Consider the following 22,939-nt stretch of genomic DNA (forward strand, 5'->3'; position numbering starts at 1 on the left):
CAGAAATATAACTTAATAAAAATATCTTATAAAAAATTTAAGCTGAAGTTAACTTTTAGTCTCTTATTAAAGCCTAGAGCTTTTTCCAATTATCATTACGAATGGCAGTAGAATTATTTGACATCTTTCACGAACCAACCGCTAAAAAATGTTTTTTTTTTTTTTTCGGATGTAAATTGCCTCGGGTTTTTTTAATAGGCCATTATTATACCATTTTAATTTAAAGAATAGTACTTTTAAAATAGCATTATTTTTTTTTTATCAATGAGTTTAATTTCTGGGCAATCATATTTTTTAACAAAATTGAATTGTTCAAAAGATAATGCATAGGTTGAGCTAATTTTTTAAAAATTATTTACTCCCTTCTCTGTAACACGTACTGCAGTGAAATGTTAAAAAATTTCGCACATTTTTTTTTAAGTAATGAAAAATAGTTTTATAAATTATCACTTTTAAAAATGTACTCCTGATCTAATAAACTATGATAATCTTCAACTGATCAATTTGTAGGCTTCCCTCCCTTTAAAGTGATGACTAGGGGGGAGGGGGAAGAGAACGTACAAGAGGAAACATTTTTTAAGTATGCCTGTCATATCAGAAAAATGAAAATTAAATGTTTGTAGGCATACTTTATAAAACACAACTTACAGATTGTATTAGATAGAGTGTGTGTTAGTTTTAAAAGTGTGCATGATTTATAGCATAAAATACAATATTTGTTGGATTTGGTAACAAATTTGGTAGACAATACAGATGTCTACAATACAGATTGGTCTACAATACAGATGTTAAGTCTGTGCACCGAATTTTATTCATCTAACTCTCTTCGTATTGTAGTAGGATTTTGCTCAAAATTTGATAAAAATCTACAAATTTTATTTGAAGACCGCATACCAGATTTCATTCTTCTAGCTCAAAGCATTTTTCAGTTATTTTTGTCACGGACAGACGAAAATACATTAATTAAAAATTGTTTTTCGAACTCATGAGGTCTAAAACGTGGAGATTCGTCAAAATCTCAAGTTCGAATTTTTCGACGATTAGAATATTTAGCATACAAGAAAGTAAAAGATAATATAAGTCCAGTTTTCAAATAAATAAATTTATGGGAAATAATAAGGTTTAGATTTACAAAATAGGATTTTAGAATCAAAATACAAATTGAATTATTAAAGTCTTTAATTAAAGTATAAGTATTTACTTTTTATGAGATATCGAAATATTAATTATTCATTAATTGAATATATTTAAGTTAACAGGTCTAGTAAAATAATTTTTTAAGTTACATTTGTTTGAAATTTAAAATTTCTTAATAATCTTTCACAGTGATTAAATGCATCTGTCTGCATATAAAGAAGGCGTTAATTACAAATGATGGTTGATTTTTGATTTTTCAACAATTTTATTGCTTTAACTACTCTTAATTTAAAAAATCTTAAAATAAATTTATGAAGTCTTAAAAATTTTCTTGCAGTTTGTAAAATAAAAAAGTATTAATTGAAATAAATCATGTTGTTAAGTTTAAAAATGTGTCAAAACATTAAATTAAATAGATAAGTTATCGAAAGTAGGGCCTCATAATGTACACTATGTGCAGAAGGGTATGAAGGAAACTTATGCTAATTAATTTTGGGAATGTTATAAATGCTGGATGAGGTTACGATAATGGATGGAGAATAACTCAACATCTAACACAAGCACGTGAAATTAAATGTTACTCAGGGACAAACGAAACGACAGCTACATTTATACTAAATCTCTATATAGAAACACGACATTTTTTGAAAAGTAGAACTTTGAAATTGTTAAGTTATTTGTTGTTCTGCTAAAGTTTTCTTATAAGTTATTTAATATGCCTCTATTTTAGATTATTTTCTTAATTTCATTATCTAAAGTGCAGATATTTTACTACAGATATCTGATAGAGAACGATATTTTACAAAGGTGCATTGCAAATAGAGAAAGGAAATCTTCCAAGTATAAAAACATAAAAAAATAATTTTATTTACATGAATAAACAAATAACAACACATTACATTTTTTGCTATGTATCAAAGCTTATAAAACTGACATCTTCCCGCAGATCATTCAAAATATGCTTCTTAGATTTAGCTTTAGATTCCTTAATTTGCTTAAAAGCATCTATCTCATAACACCATTTCCTATCACGAGTCCTAACAATGAAATTTTTCTTTCTCCGCATCTTTTTGAAATTATAATCTATGATGTAGGATGTGCAACCTGTTGAAGTATCAGCATTTAGCCAATGTGCATAGAGGAAGCAGGCATCATCATTTTCAGGATCGGTGACCACCAACCACCTCACTTCATAGAAAACATTTCTGCTCTCTAATTCTTTTCTTTTCAGTTCACTGCACGTGCTAAGGAAATATTCCTGTAAACTCTTCTTAATATTGACTAGGATATCACCTTTATAACTAATGTCCACTACTTCCCTTGTCCGACCAGAGCATCGGGACACCATATACACCCCATCACAATCAGGGGCCAGACCATTGGTGACAACATCGTCCAGTCTCTTCCACGGAGAAAAATACATATCACAGATCTCGCACGGTTGAGTCCAACTACAGCCTCTCACTTCTTCAGCTAGTTTTACAGACAGTGGTTTTGGTTTCTTCCAAAAGGCTTCTTTTGGGAGGTGACACCACTTCTGGAGGTCATCTGAAAACATAAGACTGTCTGTGTTTTGAAGGTTGTCCAAACCTGGCCAGGACTTCACGAATCTCGGTAGAATACCATTATTATACCAATGAGCATACAAATAGATAGCATCTTTATCATCTGTATTCTTAAGTGTCAACCACCGACAAAGGATGACAGCTTTAGTGAACTTGGATTTTTTGTCTGCAATGCGATGTTTGACATAATCGATGCAGCTGTGGCTTATTTTTTGAATGTCGCTAGAATGAAGAGATATGCTCACAATTTCAGTGTTGTTCTTGCTCTTTAGGCCAACCATTAGAATTCCTGGATTTGTTGAAATCTTGGCAAGATTTTCATCACTCGCCTCCACCCAGTCGCCAAATCTCTTGTCGCAGAACTCGCAAGGATTGATCCAACCTTGGCAAGGGCTAACTGGGACATCTATTTCTTTTGTGGCGGCGAACTCGCCGGTGAAAATTCCCTCTTTGGACTTTCCTAGGGGGGAAAAATTAAGAGAAAACACTTAGAAGAGCAGTGGTAAATTGCCTTATGCATATAAAAACAATGTAGAAATTCATTGTAAAATCTGTGTAGCAGGAAAGAATATTTTTAAAAAAAATGTTTTATCTCCAAATGCACCCATTAGAACAATGAACGCAGTGATCTCCCAATTATCCCTGGCGCGTCTCAGCAACCGTGAGTAATACGTAAAATGGTCGAAAAGAGGCACAAATCAAAATGAAAATGCTTTTTGAAGACTTTATTTAAAATATGGGACTAAGACATAATAATTATGGCTTAATAAGCTCTAGATTTCCAAACAAGCAAGTTGTTCGGTTTCCTTTTTACAAAATAAAAGTCAATTATTGTGCGTGAGTATATGTTAAAACTTTTTTTACTTGTGACTAAAATTTTTCAATGACATTTTAATATTAACAACGCAAAGGAGCTAAAGCTGAAAATTTACTTTATCTACTTTTTACCAATTGCCAACTATCATCTTCGAATTGATATATTTCTAACATATATTTGTGATTTAATTTTCCCTTCCATTTCTGAATTCTAAAATCCATTCTCAAATCCATTAATTAAATTATGAGTTAATGAATTTTAGAATCCATTTCCGAGTTTTAAATTTATTCTAAATTTAAATTTTTGATGGCAACTATACAAAATGAGCAAATGTTTCTATTCCAACGAATTTTTTTAAATAAATTGAAATGCATACATTGAAGAATTCTAGTTCATCTTATAATTTCACCTAGATGACAGCACTCATGCAATTAATACTCATGTATTTAAAAATAATGTAGCTACTAATATTCTGGAGAAAATAGAATTAACATCAAACTAAAAGATTTTATAAGTTTATATGAAATTTTATACAAAACGAATCATATCAATGTTTAAAACTGCACATAAATAATTAAATGTCAACCTAGTTTGATAAGTTTAAGTAAGGAAAAATATGAAATATCTGTCATCAATTTGTGTTTTTGCCAATGTGTTCAGGTTTTATTTATATGTTTTGATTAGTGTCATTCATTTTATCCATGTGTTGTGCAATTAACCGTTGTCTATTAGCAAACCTAAAACAGAAACTTTGAAATATGCAAAATTATCTTTTCTACTGATGATTTCATAATATTTCATGATATCGTAATCTCAGTGTTTGTCCTTAGATAATTTAATAAACTTTCACCTCATAAAGCTTTATCTTTAATCTTTAATGTTTTCAATTTTTAAATTCAAAAACAAAATTATCTATTCAATGATGTCAACTCTATTATTAAATGTTTTCTACTTCATTTCTAGAATTTTTTAAATTCTTATTTTTAGTTATAAATGCGATAATTTGTATAAAATAAATGTTTTCATCAAATACTTAAATAATTTCGTTGAAATTCTTTAAACTTCATTAAATTAACTGGCAATGTGCATATTGAAAGCAGCAATAACTAAAATGTGTATTAAATTTGTCTTTGTCGTCAAATGCTGCAAATAAGTACATTATAAATACTTTTGTAAATATGCTATCTCTCTCTATTTAAGAAAAATAATGTAGTAAAGAAAAATGCCTTTGCATTACGAGTATATATTTCGGAAATGTACTTACAAGAGTTTGACCCAATATTTGATATAGGTTAAAAATGTTGACATGTAAAAAATTTCAAGCATCTAAATCACACTTATGCACGAATGAATATAACATCAGTTATGTTTTTTAGAGACATTGAATCAGAACAAATCAAAACATTATTTGTAACCATCATTTTACTTTCTCTATATTTGTTACAATTTGAGAATGCTAAAAATGCTTTTAACAAAAAAGATTTGAAAGTTTTAAAATTAAACTTTAAAAAATTGTTTCATTTTTATTTTTAATCATCTAGAGAAAATATAATAAAAAAATAACATAAATCATTTTGAATTTTATTTACAATTATTGATTTTAAAGAATCAAAACAACATTTTCTTTTGATTAACTTTTATTTATTTTTAAATAAACGAATAAAAAAAGAAATTTGAGTTCAAATAAATAATATATTTGCTTCCGATTTCTTAGAAATTATTCTTAATTTATGACTATGAAGATAAGAAGAAAATTAGTTTCATGACGAATTTTCTAATATTACTACAAAAGTATAATTTGTTCGTTCAAAATTATACAAATGACAATAATTTTTAAAAAATTAATTCTTCAAATCGCCTTTAAAAAATGGCAAAAATTAAAAAAAAAAGCAAACGCTTGAGCAATTTAATAATTTTGAACAAGTAAATTTTACTATAAAAAATTTGTAGTTTTTAATTCTTATTCATTTTTTCAAGTTTATCTAGTTTTTATTTTATTTTAAAAGGGATAAAAATTAATTAATGGACATCGATTTTTTTAAAAATGTGATTTAAATTATTGCATTTTAACTTGTGACAGAAAATGAAATTTAAATATTTAATAAACAAAAGCCTGCAATTCAAAATTTTTTACACAAATTTTTAATACAAAATAAATACTTTAAAAAAAGGCGAATAAAAAATACATTTCCATTAAAATAAATGCTACAGGGCTTAAAACAATATTAAGAATCGAATAAAAATATTCAGCTTAAAATAATCAAATACATTCCATAACTCGAATAAAGTAGATAAAATTTTAAAAACACCAAAAAAATAATTTTATTGAATGTCCTTTTGCTAGGAATTTTGCAGGTAAAATATAATGTTAAAAATATTTCTGATTTTATTCCATCATGATTTGCTTTATATACAATGGCACACAAATCGCTACGATCTGGAAAAATATTACATCGACCTGTTCAAAGAAACATCATTTATAAAATCCGCTTACCCATGTTGGCAAAGACCTCAGTTGCACTCTTTGTTTGTTGTGTCTGGTGTGTGATGAGTCGGTCAAACAGCTGATCTGTGAAGTGAGCCATTTAGACTTCCCGCGTATAAATATTCAGGGAGAAAAGATTTCACAACGTTACCACGACGAGCAGCTTATCTCGCTCAAGGGTTGCCGATATACCGACACGTTGTGCAATATCTCTCCGGTTGGGTTTCCTAAAATATTTCTTTATCGCTTATTTTATATTATTTACGAATTTCAGGATCATTTTTTTTTAGTAATTCGTTCTATATTATAAAGTACCGGAAGGGAGAGGATGATAAAAGGGTCATATTATATAAAATGGGCAAGGTAGGCATTTGCTTAGAGATCCCATAACTACGAAAAAAAACTTGTAGACTTAACAAATTTCTTTCGGTATTTTCTGGTTAACATTTGATTTACTGAAATCATGAATTTAAATACATATACTTAAGTTAAAATCTAGTTTTGTTTGAATTTTAGAGCATTATTATCATATATATATTTGGTTTTCCACACATGGAAATTAATGACTAGGCTTTTTTTTTTTTGAAACAGTTGGTCGAACGACACATAAGTTAATATTTAAACTTATTTAAATGTTGACTTGTTATTTGAGTGAATTTAAATTTATTTTCTTATTTTAAATTCCTTGATAAATTTTGTTCTTAAACATTTAGAATACGTCAGCAAATTTATAACTTGCAATTTTATTTTAAAAATTAATATTTTTACACGCAAGATATTGAGAACAACTCTCTATAAAGCGTTCTGAATGAAATACTTTCTTATTTCAGTTTATCGTAATATGTGTTACATAAAACCTGCTTGTAAACGGATTAAATTTAATTAAAAAATACACAATTTTCAAGTCTATATGAAACCACCGGAAGTGGTGTCTTCAAAATTTTCTCGCATTCTCTTTGATAAAGGTGTTATTCCAGAGACAGTAGTTAACATACAATAATTAAGAAATATTAACTATTTAGCATTTTTTACTCAATCTATCCTTGTGATCCTTGGTGAGATTTCTAGTAATTAATCGCTAGCATGAAGTTAATAATATCGGAAAATCGAATTTGTGCTTTAGAAGCGTTTTTCCCCAATGCATTGGAGATAAAATTTTATATATAATTAAAATTGTCACATACCAAATTTGATATATTTAAGTAATTACGTTCATTTTAGTTATCGCTTCTGAAGGTACTGACCAATAAACGTGCAACCCCTTTTTGGATTTGACTCAAAATTTAATAGGTGTCTAGACCATAGACGTAAAAGTTTGCCACGAGAGTTTTATGCTTCGTGGCATTGTAATATAGTAGCGAAAATCAAGTATGCAATTTGGATGAGTTTTTTTTCATCGATTAGAATTAAAATGTGACGCAAATTTTGAATTTTACTAACAAAATCACTCGCCATATCTCATTTGTTTAAGACACTCAATTTTTGAGTTATCCTTTTTACATGCTAGAAAAAATACAGAAGGTGAACCCTTTGAAAGATTTGGTTTAAAATTAATAAGGATCTGCACATTAAATATTAAGGCTATGCAACAAGTTTCATTTATCCAAGCCGCCGAGCTTCTGAGTTGTCAATTGTGCATCTATGTGAAAGTACAAACCTTGACGAATTTGGTGTTAAAAATGAATACGGATACACACTTCAAATATCAAATCTGTGCTTTAAATTTTAGTCATTTAACTTTTTTTACGTTTAGTAACTTCCTCAAAATTTGATAGAAATGAAAATCTATGAGTTCGATGTGAAGATCACATACCGGATTTCATGCATACAGTTCGAAATATTTTCTGTTATAGTGATTATAGAACAGAGAAATATTATTCCAAAATTATGTCTCTCAGTTAAATCAAAATCTGATAATAAATCCATATTTTCGGATTTAGAGAGGCCTGAAATCCAGAGATTTGTCAAAATCTTGAGTTCGAATTATTTTGACTGTTTCCATACTATTCTTTGTACACTTCTTGATAAAAAAAAGGGGGGGGGCAGTCATTTTTTGTAAGTCAGTTTTTATATTTTTATAGTGGCTATAAAATTCTTATGCAGATTACAATAACTATAGACTTTTCTTTTTTTTAAAAAAAGTTTATTTCATTAAAAACGACGACTTTCTTTTCTTTTCCAATGCTCTCCCTTAATGAATTACCCTTAAATAATTTTTAAAAAGGTCAATTTTGTATATAAAAATTATGGCAAAAGTGTTAGAGAGATTGCTCGTTTCTGCATGTCTGTTCCAATGCATTTTCTATCTTCATCAGAAATCCAGATAAAAGTGAGAAGAGAAAGAAGATAGGTAAACCTAAAAAGTTAACGCCTCGCAATGAAAAAAAAACTTGCCACAGCAATGAAAACAAGTTAGAGCGTGTTTTGGTTTCAGTACCCTCTTAACTAATGATTACCTGTGCAACATAAGCACCTCACATTCTCAATACAACGGTTACTACGATTTCAAAAAAAAATCTTGACATTTATATCATTGGCTTGGAATTTGTTTTCTCTTGAAGCATGTAATAGATATTGTCATTCAACCATTCACATGGAGATGGTAAATACCTTTCAATTTAGAAATTCGAACTAAGACTATTAAATATAAAGATATGTCGGTGTTAGATTGTTTACGTCTCGATGAATGGTTTTGGTTTACCCCAGTACGACCCGTCTACCCGAAAGGGCGTAAGACTTTGAAGGTCGCCGGGGAAAGAACCATTATTTCTTTATTGAAAGGCTTACAATCATCGCCAGAATATGGGCGGTAATCAAGGGTATACATTACAATTCATTTGACTAAAATAAAATATTTAAATTAAATAGTTAGCAAACCAATTTTGGGTTCAGGAGATTAAGTTGAGAAGTACATACAGAAAGCTGCAACACACATAAGCATAAAAATAATATCACAATGTCCAAAGGATGGAAGACATAGCATAGAGAATATCAAACAATGTACCGATATCATATATCTATTCCATTATATAAAGTGAAAATATTTCTCTCTAAAATGTCCTCTATTATTCTAAACATTTCTCCACATGTTGCCCTGCATTTCTCCTACTTTTCCCTAAAATTTCCCCTATTGTTCCCTTAAATTTTCACAATTTTTTGTTACTTAAGAGTAAAATTTTCCCTATTTCTCTACGAATTTCCTCTATGATTCTGAACATTTCTCCACATGTTCCCTACCACTTCTCCTATTTTTCTATAAAATTTCCCCCATTGTTCCCTAAAATTTTCACAATTTTTTCCTATTTTAGAGTAAATTTTTACCTATTTCGGTCTAAAATTTCCTCTATCATTCTGAACATTTTTCCACATGTTCCCTAGCATTTGTACTATTTTTCTATAAAATTTTCCCTATTGTTCTCTAACATTTTCATAATTTTTTCTTGTTTTAGAGTAAAATTTTCAATATTTCTCTCTAAAATTTCCTCTATAATTCTGAAAGTTCCTCCACATTTTCCCCAGCATTTCTGTTATCCCCTAAAATTTGCCCTATTATTCTCTAAAATTTTCACAATTTTTTCCAATTTTAGAGTAAAATTTTCCCTATTTCTCTCTAAAATTTCTTCTATGATTGTGAACATTTCTCCACATGTCACACAGCATTTCTCCTACTTTTCCCTAATACTTCCCCTATTGTTCCCTAAAATTTTCAATTTTTTTTTTTCAATTTTATAATAAAATTTTCACTATTTCTCTCTAAAATTTAATATTTGATTCTGAACATTTCTCCACATGTTTCCCAGCATTGCTCAAATTTTTCCCTAAAATTTCCCTTATTAATCATGAAAATTTTCACAATTTTTTACAATTTTAGAATAAAATTTTCAATATTTCTATCAAAAATTTCCTCTAAGATTCTTGGATAATTCTCCTCATGTTGCATAGCATTTCCCCTATTCTTCCCTAAAATTTCCCCTCTCTGCCGATTCAGCCACCAATCTTCGTAAACCGAGAGCTTCTGAAGGGTCTAGGATTCTCATTACGACTGTCCAGTAAAATTTAAATACGGTGTCAATCTGGTCTAAAAGCACAATGCTAAGAATACGAATGACTTCCGCGCATGACCGTTAACTTGACTCGTAAAATTTCGATTAAATATAGAAACATTTCGTACTTAAATTCTATTTTTGACGTATATGATTTGGAATAAATCATTTTAAATCTGGGAATGACAAATGAAACTGACTAAAGTAAATTTTAAAAAAATTATAAAAACATTTGTCGGCTCCGAGCCTCGAAATGAAGACCCTCAAAACTAACTGCCACACTCTGCCGATCCAGACACAAACCGTCGTAACCCGAGCGCTTCTGAAGGGTCTAAGATTCTCATTACGACTGTCCAGTAAAATTTTAAAAACGGTGTCAATCTGGTCTGACAGCACAATATTAAGAATACGAATGAATTATGCGTATGTGCGTGAACTTGACTCGTAAAATTTTGAATAAATCTAGAAATATTTTGAAATTAAATTCTATTTTTGACGTATATGATTTGGAGTTACTCATTTTGACTCTTAGGAATGAAGGGAAAATCTGTCTAAATAAATTAAATATATATATATATATATAAAAATATTTGTTGGCTTCGAGCCTCGAACTGAAGACCTGTAAAACTAAGTGCCACACTCTGCCGATCCAGCCACCAAGCTCCGTTATCCGAGAGCTTCTGAAGGGTCTAAGATTCTCATTACGACTATCCAGTAAAATTTTAAATACGGTGTCAATGTGGTCTAAAAGCAAGATGCTAAAAATACGAATGAATTCTGCGCATGTGCGTGAACTAGACTCGTAAAATTTCGAATTAATATAAAGATATGTTGAAATTAAATTCTATTTTTGATGTATATGATTTGGAATAATTCATTTTAACTATGGGAATGATACATGAAACTGACTAAAATAATTTTTATAAAAAAGAAAAATATAGAAAAAAATTTGTCTGATCAGATCCTAGAACTGAAGACCTGTAAAACTAAGTGCCACACTCTGCCGATCCAGCCACCAAGCTCCGTTATCCGAGAGCTTCTGAAGGGTCTAAGATTCTCATTACGACTGTCCAGTAAAATTTTAAATACGGTGTCAATCTGGTCTCAAAGCACAATGCTAAGAATACGAATGAATTCTGCGCATGTGCGTAGACTTGACTCGTAAAATTTCGAATAAATATACAAATATTTTGAAATTAAATTCTATTTTCGACGTATATGATTTGGAATAATTCATTTTAACTCTAGGAATAATGGAGAAATCTGGTAAAAATAAATTTTAAAAAAATATATAAAAATATTTGTCGCCTTCGAGCTTCGAACTGAAGACCTGCAAAACTAAATCCCACACTCTGCCGATCCAGCCACACAGCTTCGTAACCCGTGAGCTTCTGAAGGGTCTAAGATTCTCATTACGACTGTCCAGTAAAATTTTAAATACGGTGTCAATCTGGTCTCAAAGCACAATGCTAAGAATACGAATGAATTCTGCGCATGTGCGTGAACTTGACTCGTAAAATTTTGAATAAATCTAGAAATATTTTGAAATTAAATTCTATTTTTGACGTATATGATTTGGAGTTACTCATTTTGACTCTTAGGAATGAAGGGAAAATCTGTCTAAATAAATTAAAAAAATATATATATATATAAAAATATTTGTTGGCTTCGAGCCTCGAACTGAAGACCTGTAAAACTAAGTGCCACACTCTGCCGATCCAGCCACCAAGCTCCGTTATCCGAGAGCTTCTGAAGGGTCTAAGATTCTCATTACGACTATCCAGTAAAATTTTAAATACGGTGTCAATGTGGTCTAAAAGCAAGATGCTAAAAATACGAATGAATTCTGCGCATGTGCGTGAACTAGACTCGTAAAATTTCGAATTAATATAAAGATATGTTGAAATTAAATTCTATTTTTGATGTATATGATTTGGAATAATTCATTTTAACTATGGGAATGATACATGAAACTGACTAAAATAATTTTTATAAAAAAGAAAAATATAGAAAAAAATTTGTCTGATCAGATCCTAGAACTGAAGACCTGTAAAACTAAGTGCCACACTCTGCCGATCCAGCCACCAAGCTCCGTTATCCGAGAGCTTCTGAAGGGTCTAAGATTCTCATTACGACTGTCCAGTAAAATTTTAAATACGGTGTCAATCTGGTCTCAAAGCACAATGCTAAGAATACGAATGAATTCTGCGCATGTGCGTAGACTTGACTCGTAAAATTTCGAATAAATATACAAATATTTTGAAATTAAATTCTATTTTTGACGTATATGATTTGGAATAATTCATTTTAACTCTAGGAATAATGGAGAAATCTGGTAAAAATAAATTTAAAAAAAATATATAAAAATATTCGTCGCCTTCGAGCCTCGAACTATTCGTACTTTTCTAGTACAAATATTTCGACCAACATTTACAAAGATTTCAATATTTTATTGAAAAATACTTCCACAATAAAGATATTTTAAAAATAAAAGCCTAAATTCGTTCAGAGATTCTGGGCATGCGCAGACGTATTCCTTCTCGTATACACATGGCTTTCAAGCAGGGATTTGCACAATTATAGATTTTAAACTAATAAATAAACATGTAGCTTTAAATTCTCTGCCACTACGGGTCGTCTGTAGCCTTGTGGACCGAGTGTCCGCCTCCTAAGAAGTGGCCGCAGGTTCGATCCGCGTTGTTTGCATTCGTTATGCTTTCACTTTTTTTCATTTTATTTAATTCTTTTTTACTTTAAATTTAGGGAAAATCATAATTTTTCTTTTCTAGTACTAATATTTCGACCAAAATTTACAAAGATTTCAATATTTTATTGAAAAATACTTCCAAAATAAAGATATTTTAGAAATAAAAGCCTAAATTCGTTCATAGATTCTGGGCATGCGCAGACGTATTCCTTCTCGTATACACATGGCTTTCAAGCAGGGATTTGCACAATTATAGAGTTTAAACTAATGAATAAACATGTGGCTTTAAACGCTTTAGACGCGTCGTATGTAGCCTGCTGGGTTGAGTATCGGCCTGCTAATCAGTGGCCGCAAGTTCGATCAGCGTTGTTCGCATTCGTTTTGCTTTCACTTTTTTTCATTTTCTTTAATTCTTTTTTACTTTAAGTTTAGTGAAAATCATAATTTTTCTTTTCTAGTACTAATATTTCGACCAACATTTACAAATATTTCAATATTTTATTGAAAAATACTTCCAAAATAAAGAAATTTTAGAAATAAAATCCTAAATTCGTTCAGAGATTCTGAGCATGCGCAGACGTATTCCTTCTATTATACACATGGCTTTCAAGCAGGGATTTGCACAATTATAGTTTAAACTAATAAATAAACATGTGACTTTAAATTCTCTGTCACGACGGGTCGTATGTAGCCTTGTGGATCGAGTGTCGGCCTCCTAAGCAGTGGCAGCAGGTTCGATCCTGTTAAAATTTCTTCTTATGAAATGACGAGTAGCATTGGCTGCATCTAATTATGAAGAAACTCTAATATCACGCAGTGGTCTAAAAGTTCATCTAATCGCATACTAATACTACTTACGATGCAAAGGATTCAAAAGTTCATTGATTGGAGATCAACATCCTTTTAAAAACATCAACGGGATTTATTCATTAAGGTTCAACAGAAAATATAAAATCAAGAAGTTACTTTACAAAATTTTAAAAGCACAGAAAGTATTATATTGTCTATTCTCAGAAATTTCAGAAACTCGTAGCAAACAAACGTCGCTAGAGCGAAAAGCAAGCCAGAGAGCGGGAGCATGGATTCGGATGTCACCTTACAAAAGCTGGCATCCGCTTTTATATGATCTCATTGCGATCACGTGATTGATTTACATGTACATACAGACTTACATTTGCATATTGCACAGTAGTTACGACTCGAATCAGAAATACCGAAATCTTATGCTAATTAGTCAGATGATTGCATCTAAATAGTTTAATCTTAGACAATATTAAATTAGCACGAGATTATGATAATTTATTATTTACGAGATGAATATGTTTAAAGATTAAAAGAAACAATTTCTCAAGAAAGAACAGAAGCAAACTATGCTTTTGTTTATGTAGGCATTTTCGCGTACATTTCGAACTTTGGCTAGGAAAACTAACCGAAAAAGGTAATAAGAATTACGATTAAATTATCTTTTTCTTAACAGATCCGCGTTGTTCGCATTCGTTTTGCTTTCACTTTTTTTGATTTTATTTAATACTTTTTTACTTTAAGTTTAGTGAAAATCATAATTTTTCTTTTCTAGTACTAATATTTCGACCAACATTTACAAAGATTTCAATATTTTATTGAAAAATACTTCCAAATTAAAGAAATTTTAGAAATAAAAGCCTAAATTCGTTCAGAGATTCTGGGCATGCGCAGACGTATTCCTTCTCGTATACACATGGCTTTCAAGCAGGGATTTGCACAATTATAGAGTTTAAACTAATAAATAAACATGTGGCTTTAAATTCTCTGTCACGACGGGTCGTGTGTAGCATTGTGGATCGAGTGTCGGCCTCCTAAGAAGTGGCCGCAGGTTCGATCCGCGTTGTTTGCGTTCGTTTTGCTTTCACTTTTTTTCATTTTATTTAATTCTTTTTTACTTTAAGTTTAGTGAAAATCATAAATTTTCTTTTCTAGTACTAATATTTCGACCAACATTTACAAAGATTTCAATATTTTATTGAAAAATACTTCCAAAATAAAGATATTTCAGAAATAAAATCCTAAATTCGTTCAGAGATTCTGGGCATGCGCAGACGTATTCCTTCTATTATACACATGGCTTGCAAGCAGGGATTTGCACAATTATAGAGTTTAAACTAATAAATAAACATGTGACTTTAAATTCTCTGTCACGAAGGGTCGTATGTAGCCTTGTGGATCGAGTGTCCGCCTCCTAAGAAGTGGCCGCAGGTTAGATCCGCGTTGTTTGCATTCGTTTTGCTTTCACTTTTTTTCATTTTATTTAATTCTTTTTTACTTTAAGTTTAGTGAAAATCATAATTTTTCTTTTCTAGTACTAATATTTCGACCAACATTTACAAAGATTTCAATATTTTATTGAAAAATACTTCCAAAATAAAGATATTTCAGAAATAAAATCCTAAATTCATTCAGAGATTCTGGGCATGCGCAGACGTATTCCTTCTATTATACACATGGCTTGCAAGCAGGGATTTGCACAATTATAGAGTTTAAACTAATAAATAAACATGTGGCTTTAAATTCTATGTCACTACGGGTCGTATGTAGCCTTGTGGACCGAGTGTCGGCCTTCTAAGAAGTGGCCGCAGGTTCGATCCGCGTTGTTTGCATTCGTTTTGCTTTCACTTTTTTTCATTTTATTTAATTCTGTTTTACTTTAAGTTTAGTGAAAATCATAATTTTTCTTTTCTAGTACTAATATTTCGACCAACATTTACAAAGATTTCAATATTATATTGAAAAATACTTCCAAAATAAAGATATTTTAGAAATAAAAGCCTAAATTCGTTCATAGATTCTGGGCATGCGCAGACGTATTTCTTCTCGTATACACATGGCTTTCAAGCAGGGATTTGCACAATTATAGAGTTTAAACTAATGAATAAACATGTGGCTTTAAATTCTCTGCCACGACGGGTCGTATCTAGCCTGCTGGGTTGAGTATCGGCCTGCTAATCAGTGGCCGCAAGTTCGATCAACGTTGTTCGCATTCGTTTTGCTTTCACTTTTTTTCATTTTATTTAATTCTTTTTTACTTTAAGTTTAGTGAAAATCATAATTTTTCTTTTCTAGTACTAATATTTCGACCAACATTTACAAAGATTTCAATATTTTATTGAAAAATACTTCCAAAATAAAGATATTTTAGAAATAAAAGCCTAAATTCGTTCAGAGATTCTGGGCATGGGCAGACGTATTCCTTCTATTATACACACGGCTTTCAAGCAGGGATTTGCACAATTATAGTTTAAACTGATAAATAAACATGTGGCTTTAAATTCTCTGTCACGACGGGTCGTATGTAGCCTTATGGACCGACTGTCGGCCTCCTAAGAAGTGGCCGCATGTTCGATCCGCGTTGTTTGCATTCGTTTTGCTTTCACTTTTTTTCATTTTATTTAATTCTTTTTTACTTTAAGTTTAGTGAAAATCATAATTTTTCTTTTCTAGTACTAATATTTCGACCAACATTTACAAAGATTTCAATATTTTATTGAAAAATACTTCCAAAGTAAAGATATTTTAGAAATAAAAGCCTAAATTCGTTCAGAGATTCTGGGCATGGGCAGACGTATTCCTTCTATTATACACATGGCTTTCAAGCAGGGATTTGCACAATTATAGTTTAAACTAATAAATAAACATGTGGCTTTAAATTCTCTGTCACGGCGGGTCGTATGTAGCCTTATGGACCGAGTGTCGGCCTCCTAAGTAGTGGCCGCAGGTTCGATCCGCGTTGTTTGCATTCGTTTTGCTTTCATTTTATTTAATTCTTTTTTACTTTAAGTTTAGTGAAAATCATATTTTTTCTTTTCTAGTACTAATATTTCGACCAACATTTAAAAAGATTTCAATATTTTATTGAAAAATACTTCCAAAATAAAGATATTTTAGAAATAAAAGCCTAAATTCGTTCAGAGATTCTGGGCATGCGCAGACGTATTCCTTCTCATATACACATGGCTTTGAAGCAGGGATTTCCACAATTATAGAGTTTAAACTAATAAATAAACATGTGGCTTTAAATTCTCTGTCACGACGGGTCGTATGTAACCTTGTGGATTGAGTGTCGGCCTCCTAAGAAGTGGCCGCAGGTTAGATCCGCGTTGTTTGCATTCGTTTTGCTTTCACCTTTTTTCATTTTATTTAATTCTTTTTTACTTTAAGTTTAGTGAAAATCATAATTTTTCTTTTCTAGTACTAATATTTCGACCAACATTTACAAAGATTTAATTATTTTATTGAAAAATACTTCCAAAATAAAGATATTTTAGAAATAAAAGCCTAAATTCGTTCAGAGATCCTGGGCATGCGCAGACGTATTCCTTCTCGTATACACATGGCTTTCAAGCAGGGATTTGCACAATTATAGAGTTTAAAGTAATAAATAAACATTTGGCTTTAAATTCTCTGTCACGACGGGTCGTATGTAGCCTTGTGGATCGAGTGTCCGCCTCCTAAGAAGTGGCCGCAGGTTAGATCCGCGTTGTTTGCATTCGTTTTGCTTTCACTTTTTTTCATTTTATTTAATTCTTTTTTACTTTAAGTTTAGTGAAAATCATAATTTTTCTTTTCTAGTACTAATATTTCGACCAACATTTACAAAGATTTCAATATTTTATTGAAAAATACTTCAAAAATAAAGATATTTCAGAAATAAAATCCTAAATTCGTTCAGAGATTCTGGGCATGCGCAGACGTATTCCTTCTATTATACACATGGCTTTCAAGCAGGGATTTGCACAATTATAGTTTAAACTAATAAATAATTATGTGACTTTAAATTCTCTGTCACGACGGGTCGTATGTAGCCTTGTTCATCGAGTGTCGGCCTCCTAAGAAGTGGCCGCAGGTTAGATCCGCGTTGTTTGCATTCGTTTTGCTTTCACTTTTTTTCATTTTATTTAATTCTTTTTTACTTTAAGTTTAGTGAAAATCATAATTTTTCTTTTCTAGTACTAATATTTCGACTAACATTTACAAAGATTTCAATATTTTATTGAAAAATACTTCCAAAATAAAGATATTTTAGAAATAAAATCCTAAATTCGTTCAGAGATTTTGAGCATGCGCAGACGTATTCCTTCTCGTATACACATGGCTTTCAAGCAGGGATTTGCACAATTATAGAGTTTAAACTAATAAATAAACATGTGGCTTTAAATTCTCGGTCACGACGGGTCGTATGTAGCATTGTGGATCGAGTGTCGGCCTCCTAAGAAGTGGCCGCAGGTTCGATCCGCGTTGTTTGCATTCGTTTTGCTTTCACTTTTTTTCATTTTATTTAATTCTTTTTTACTTTAAGTTTAGTGAAAATCATAATTTTTCTTTTCTAGTACTAATTTTTCGACCAACATTTACAAAGATTTCAATATTTTATTGAAAAATACTTCCAAAATAAAGATATTTTAGAAATAAAGTCCTAAATTCGTTCAGAGATTCTGGGCATGCGCAGACGTATTCCTTCTCGTATACACATGGCTTTCAAGCAGGGATTTGCACAATTATAGTTTAAACTAATAAATAAACATGTGACTTTAAATTCTCTGTCACGAAGGGTCGTATGTAGCCTTGTGGATGGAGTGTCGGCCTCCTAAAGAGTGGCTGCAGGTTCGCATTCGTTTTGCTTTCACTTTTTTTCATTTTATTTAATTCTTTTTTACTTTAAGTTTAGTGAAAATCATAATTTTTCTTTTCTAGTACTAATATTTCGACCAACATTTACAAAGATTTCAATATTTTATTGAAAAATACTTCCAAATTAAAGAAATTTTAGAAATAAAAGCCTAAATTCGTTCAGAGATTCTGGGCATGCGCAGACGTATTCCTTCTCGTATACACATGGCTTTCAAGCAGGGATTTGCACAATTATAGAGTTTAAACTAATAAATAAACATGTGGCTTTAAATTCTCTGTCACGACGGGTCGTATGTAGCATTGTGGATCGAGTGTCGGCCTCCTAAGAAGTGGCCGCAGGTTCGATCCGCGTTGTTTGCGTTCGTTTTGCTTTCACTTTTTTTCATTTTATTTAATTCTTTTTTACTTTAAGTTTAGTGAAAATCATAATTTTTCTTTTCTAGTACTAATATTTCGACCAACATTTACAAAGATTTCAATATTTTATTGAAAAATACTTCCAAAATAAAGATATTTTAGAAATAAAAGCCTAAATTCGTTCAGAGATTCTGGGCATGCGCAGACGTATTCCTTCTCGTATACACATGGCTTTCAAGCAGGGATTTGCACAATTATAGAGTTTAAACTAATAAATAAACATGTGGCTTCAAATTCTCTGTCACGAAGGGTCGTATGTAGCCTTGTGGCTCGAGTGTCGGCCTCCTAAGAAGTGGCCGCAGGTTCGATCCGCGTTGTTTGCAATCGTTTTGCTTTCACTTTTTTCATTTTATTTAATTCTTTTTTACTTTAAGTTTAGTGAAAATCATAATTTTTCTTTTCTAGTACTAATATTTCGACCAACATTTACAAAGATTTCAATATTTTATTGAAAAATACTTCCAAATTAAAGAAATTTTAGAAATAAAAGCCTAAATTCGTTCAGAGATTCTGGGCATGCGCAGACGTATTCCTTCTCGTATACACATGGCTTTCAGCAGGGATTTGCACAATTATAGAGTTTAAACTAATAAATAAACATGTGTCTTTAAATTCTCTGTCACGACGGGTCGTATGTAGCCTGCGTGGCTGAGTATCGGCCTGCTAATCAGTGGCCGCAAGTTCGATCAGCGTTGTTCGCATTCGTTTCGCTTTCACTTTTTTTCATTTTATTTAATTCTTTTTTACTTTAAGTTTAGTGAAAATCATAAGTTTTCTTTTCTAGTACTAATATTTCGACCAACATTTACAAAGATTTCAATATTTTATTGAAAAATACTTCCAAAATAAAGATATTTTAGAAATAAAAGCCTAAATTCGTTCAGAGATTATGGGCATGCGCAGACGTATTCCTTCTCGTATACACATGGCTTTCAAGCAGGGATTTGCACAATTATAGTTTAAACTAATAAATAAACATGTGACTTTAAATTCTCTGTCACGAAGGGTCGTATGTAGCCTTGTGGCTCGAGTGTCGGCCTCCTAAGAAGTGGCCGCAGGTTCGATCCGCGTTGTTTGCATTCGCTTTGCTTTCACTTTTTTTCATTTTATTTAATTCTTTTTTACTTTAAGTTTAGTGAAAATCATAATTTTTCTTTTCTAGTGCTAATATTTCGACCAACATTTACAAAGATTTCAATATTTTATTGAAAAATACTTCCAAAATAAAGATATTTTAGAAATAAAATCCTAAATTCGTTCAGAGATTTTGGGCATGCGCAGACGTATTCCTTCTATTATACACATGGCTTTCAAGCAGGGATTTGCACAATTATAGTTTAAACTAATAAATAAACATGTGACTTTAAATTCTCTCTCACGACGGGTCGTATGTAGCCTTGTGGATCGAGTGTCGGCCTCCTAAGAAGTGGCCGCAGGTTAGATCCGCGTTGTTTGCATTCGTTTTGCTTTCACTTTTTTTATTTTATTTAATTCTTTTTTACTTTAAGTTTAGTGAAAATCATAATTTTTCTTTTCTAGTACTAATATTTCGACCAACATTTACAAAGATTTCAATATTTTATTGAAAAATACTTCCAAAATAAAGATATTTTAGAAATAAAATCCTAAATTCGTTCAGAGATTTTGGGCATGCGCAGACGTATTCCTTCTATTATACACATGGCTTTCAAGCATTGATTTGCACAATTATAGTTTAAACTAATAAATAAACATGTGGCTTTAAATTCTCTGTCACGACGGGTCGTATGTAGCCTTGTGGATCGAGTGTCGGCCTCCTAAGAAGTGGCCGCAGGTTAGATCTGCGTTGTTTGCATTCGTTTTGTTTTCACTTTTTTTCATTTTATTTAATTCTTTTTTACTTTAAGTTTAGTGAAAATCATAATTTTTCTTTTCTAGTACTAATATTTCGAAAAACATTTACAAAGATTTCAATATTTTATTGAAAAATACTTCCAAAATAAAGATATTTTAGAAATAAAAGCCTAAATTCGTTCAGAGATTCTGGGCATGCGCAGACGTATTCCTTCTCGTATACACATGGCTTTCAAGCAGGGATTTGCACAATTATAGAGTTTAAACTAATAAATAAACATGTGGCTTTAAATTCTCCGTCACAACGGGTCGTATGTAGCCTTGTGGACCGAGTGTCGGCCTCCGAAGCAGTGGAAGCAGGTTCGATCCGCGTTGTTCGCATTCGTTTTGCTTTCACTTTTTTTCATTTTATTTAATTCTTTTTTACTTTAAGTTTAGTGAAAATCATAATTTTTCTTTTCTAGTACTAATATTTCGACCAACATTTACAAAGATTTCAATATTTTATTTAAAAATACTTCCAAATTAAAGAAATTTTAGGAATAAAAGCCTAAATTCGTTCAGAGATTCTGGGCATGCGCAGACGTATTCCTTCTCGTATACACATGGCTTTCAAGCAGGGATTTGCACAATTATAGAGTTTAAACTAATAAATAAACATGTGGCTTTAAATTCTCTGTCACGACGGGTCGTATGTAGCCTGCGTGGCTGAGTATCGGCCTGCTAATCAGTGGCCGCAAGTTCGATAAGCGTTGTTCGCATTCGTTTTGCTTTCACTTTTTTTCATTTTATTTAATTCTTTTTTACTTTAAGTTTAGTGAAAATCATAATTTTTCTTTTCTAGTACTAATATTTCGACCAACATTTACAAAGATTTCAATATTTTATTGAAAAATACTTTAACATGCATGAGCAGACGTATTCCTTCTCGTATACACATGGCTTTCAAGCAGGAATTTGCACAATTATAGAGTTTAAAGTAGTAAATAAACATGTGGCTTTAAATTCTCTGTCACTGCGGGTCGTATGTAGGCTTGTGGACCGAGTCGGCCTCCTAAGCAGCGGCCGCAGGTTCTGTCAGCGTTGTTCGCATTCGTTTTACTTTGAATTTTTCTCATTTTATTTAATTCTTTTTTACTTTAAGTTTAGTGAAAATCATAATTTTTCTTTTCTAGTACTAATATTTCGACCAACATTTACAAAGATTTCAATATTTTATTGAAAAATACTTCCAAAATAAAGATATTTTAGAAATAAAATCCTAAATTCGTTCAGAGATTCTGGGCATGCGCAGACGTATTGATTCTCGTATACACATGGCTTTCAAGCATGGATTTGCAATATTATAGAGTTTAAACTAATAAATAAACATGTGACTTTAAATTCTCTGTCACGAAGGGTCGTATGTAGCCTTGTGGATGGAGTGTCGGCCTCCTAAAGAGTGGCTGCAGGTTCGCATTCGTTTTGCTTTCACTTTTTTTCATTTTATTTAATTCTTTTTTACTTTAAGTTTAGTGAAAATCATAATTTTTCTTTTCTAGTACTAATATTTCGACCAAAATTTACAAAGATTTCAATATTTTATTGAAAAATACTTCCAAAATAACAATATTTTAGAAATAAAATCCTAAATTCGTTCAGAGATTTTGTGCATGCGCAGACGTATTCCTTCTCGTATACACATGGCTTTCAAGCAGGGATTTGCACAATTAAAGTTTAAACTAATAAATAAACATGTGACTTTAAATTCTCTGTCACGAAGGGTCGTATGTAGCCTTGTGGATCGAGTGTCCGCCTCCTAAGAAGTGGCCGCAGGTTAGATCCGCGTTGTTTGCATTCGTTTTGCTTTCACTTTTTTTCATTTTATTTAATTCTTTTTTACTTTAAGTTTAGTGAAAATCATAATTTTTCTTTTCTAGTACTAATATTTCGACCAACATTTACAAAGATTTCAATATTTTATTGAAAAATACTTCCAAAATAAAGATATTTTAGAAATAAAATCCTAAATTCGTTCAGAGATTTTGGGCATGCGCAGACGTATTCCTTCTATTATACACATGGCTTTCAAGCAGGGATTTGCACAATTATAGTTTAAACTAATAAATAAACATGTGACTTTAAATTCTCTGTCACGACGGGTCGTATGTAGCCTTGTGGATCGAGTGTCGGCCTCCTAAGAAGTGGCCGCAGGTTAGATCCGCGTTGTTTGCATTCGTTTTGCTTTTACTTTTTTTCATTTTATTTAATTCTTTTTCACTTTAAGTTTAGTGA

General features: G+C 31.2%; 1 protein-coding gene across 1 annotated transcript; it reads right to left on the reverse strand.

Moving 5' to 3' along the window:
- Positions 1-1,980: 1,980 nt before the first annotated feature.
- LOC129972275 (uncharacterized) lies at positions 1,981-6,140 on the reverse strand. The gene is made up of 2 exons (XM_056086352.1): positions 6,014-6,140; positions 1,981-3,162 (listed from the first exon to the last, which is right to left on the reverse strand). Exons 1-2 carry the CDS (start codon positions 6,102-6,104, stop codon positions 2,045-2,047), a joined length of 1,209 nt encoding a protein of 402 aa, XP_055942327.1. The 5' UTR covers positions 6,105-6,140; the 3' UTR covers positions 1,981-2,044.
- Between the last annotated feature and the right edge of the window lie 16,799 nt (positions 6,141-22,939).

This window comes from Argiope bruennichi, chromosome 6, assembly GCF_947563725.1.
Source record: "Argiope bruennichi chromosome 6, qqArgBrue1.1, whole genome shotgun sequence".
NCBI classification, from domain to species: domain Eukaryota; kingdom Metazoa; phylum Arthropoda; class Arachnida; order Araneae; family Araneidae; genus Argiope; species Argiope bruennichi.

Excerpts from the sequence above, each read along its gene's own strand:
- LOC129972275 (XM_056086352.1), bottom strand. The coding sequence starts at position 6,104 with ATGGCTCACTTCACAGATCAGCTGTTTGACCGACTCATCACACACCAG. Across the intron at positions 3,163-6,013 it reads TGAGGTCTTTGCCAACATGG|GAAAGTCCAAAGAGGGAATT; the intron begins GTAAGCGGATTT and ends TTTCCCCCCTAG.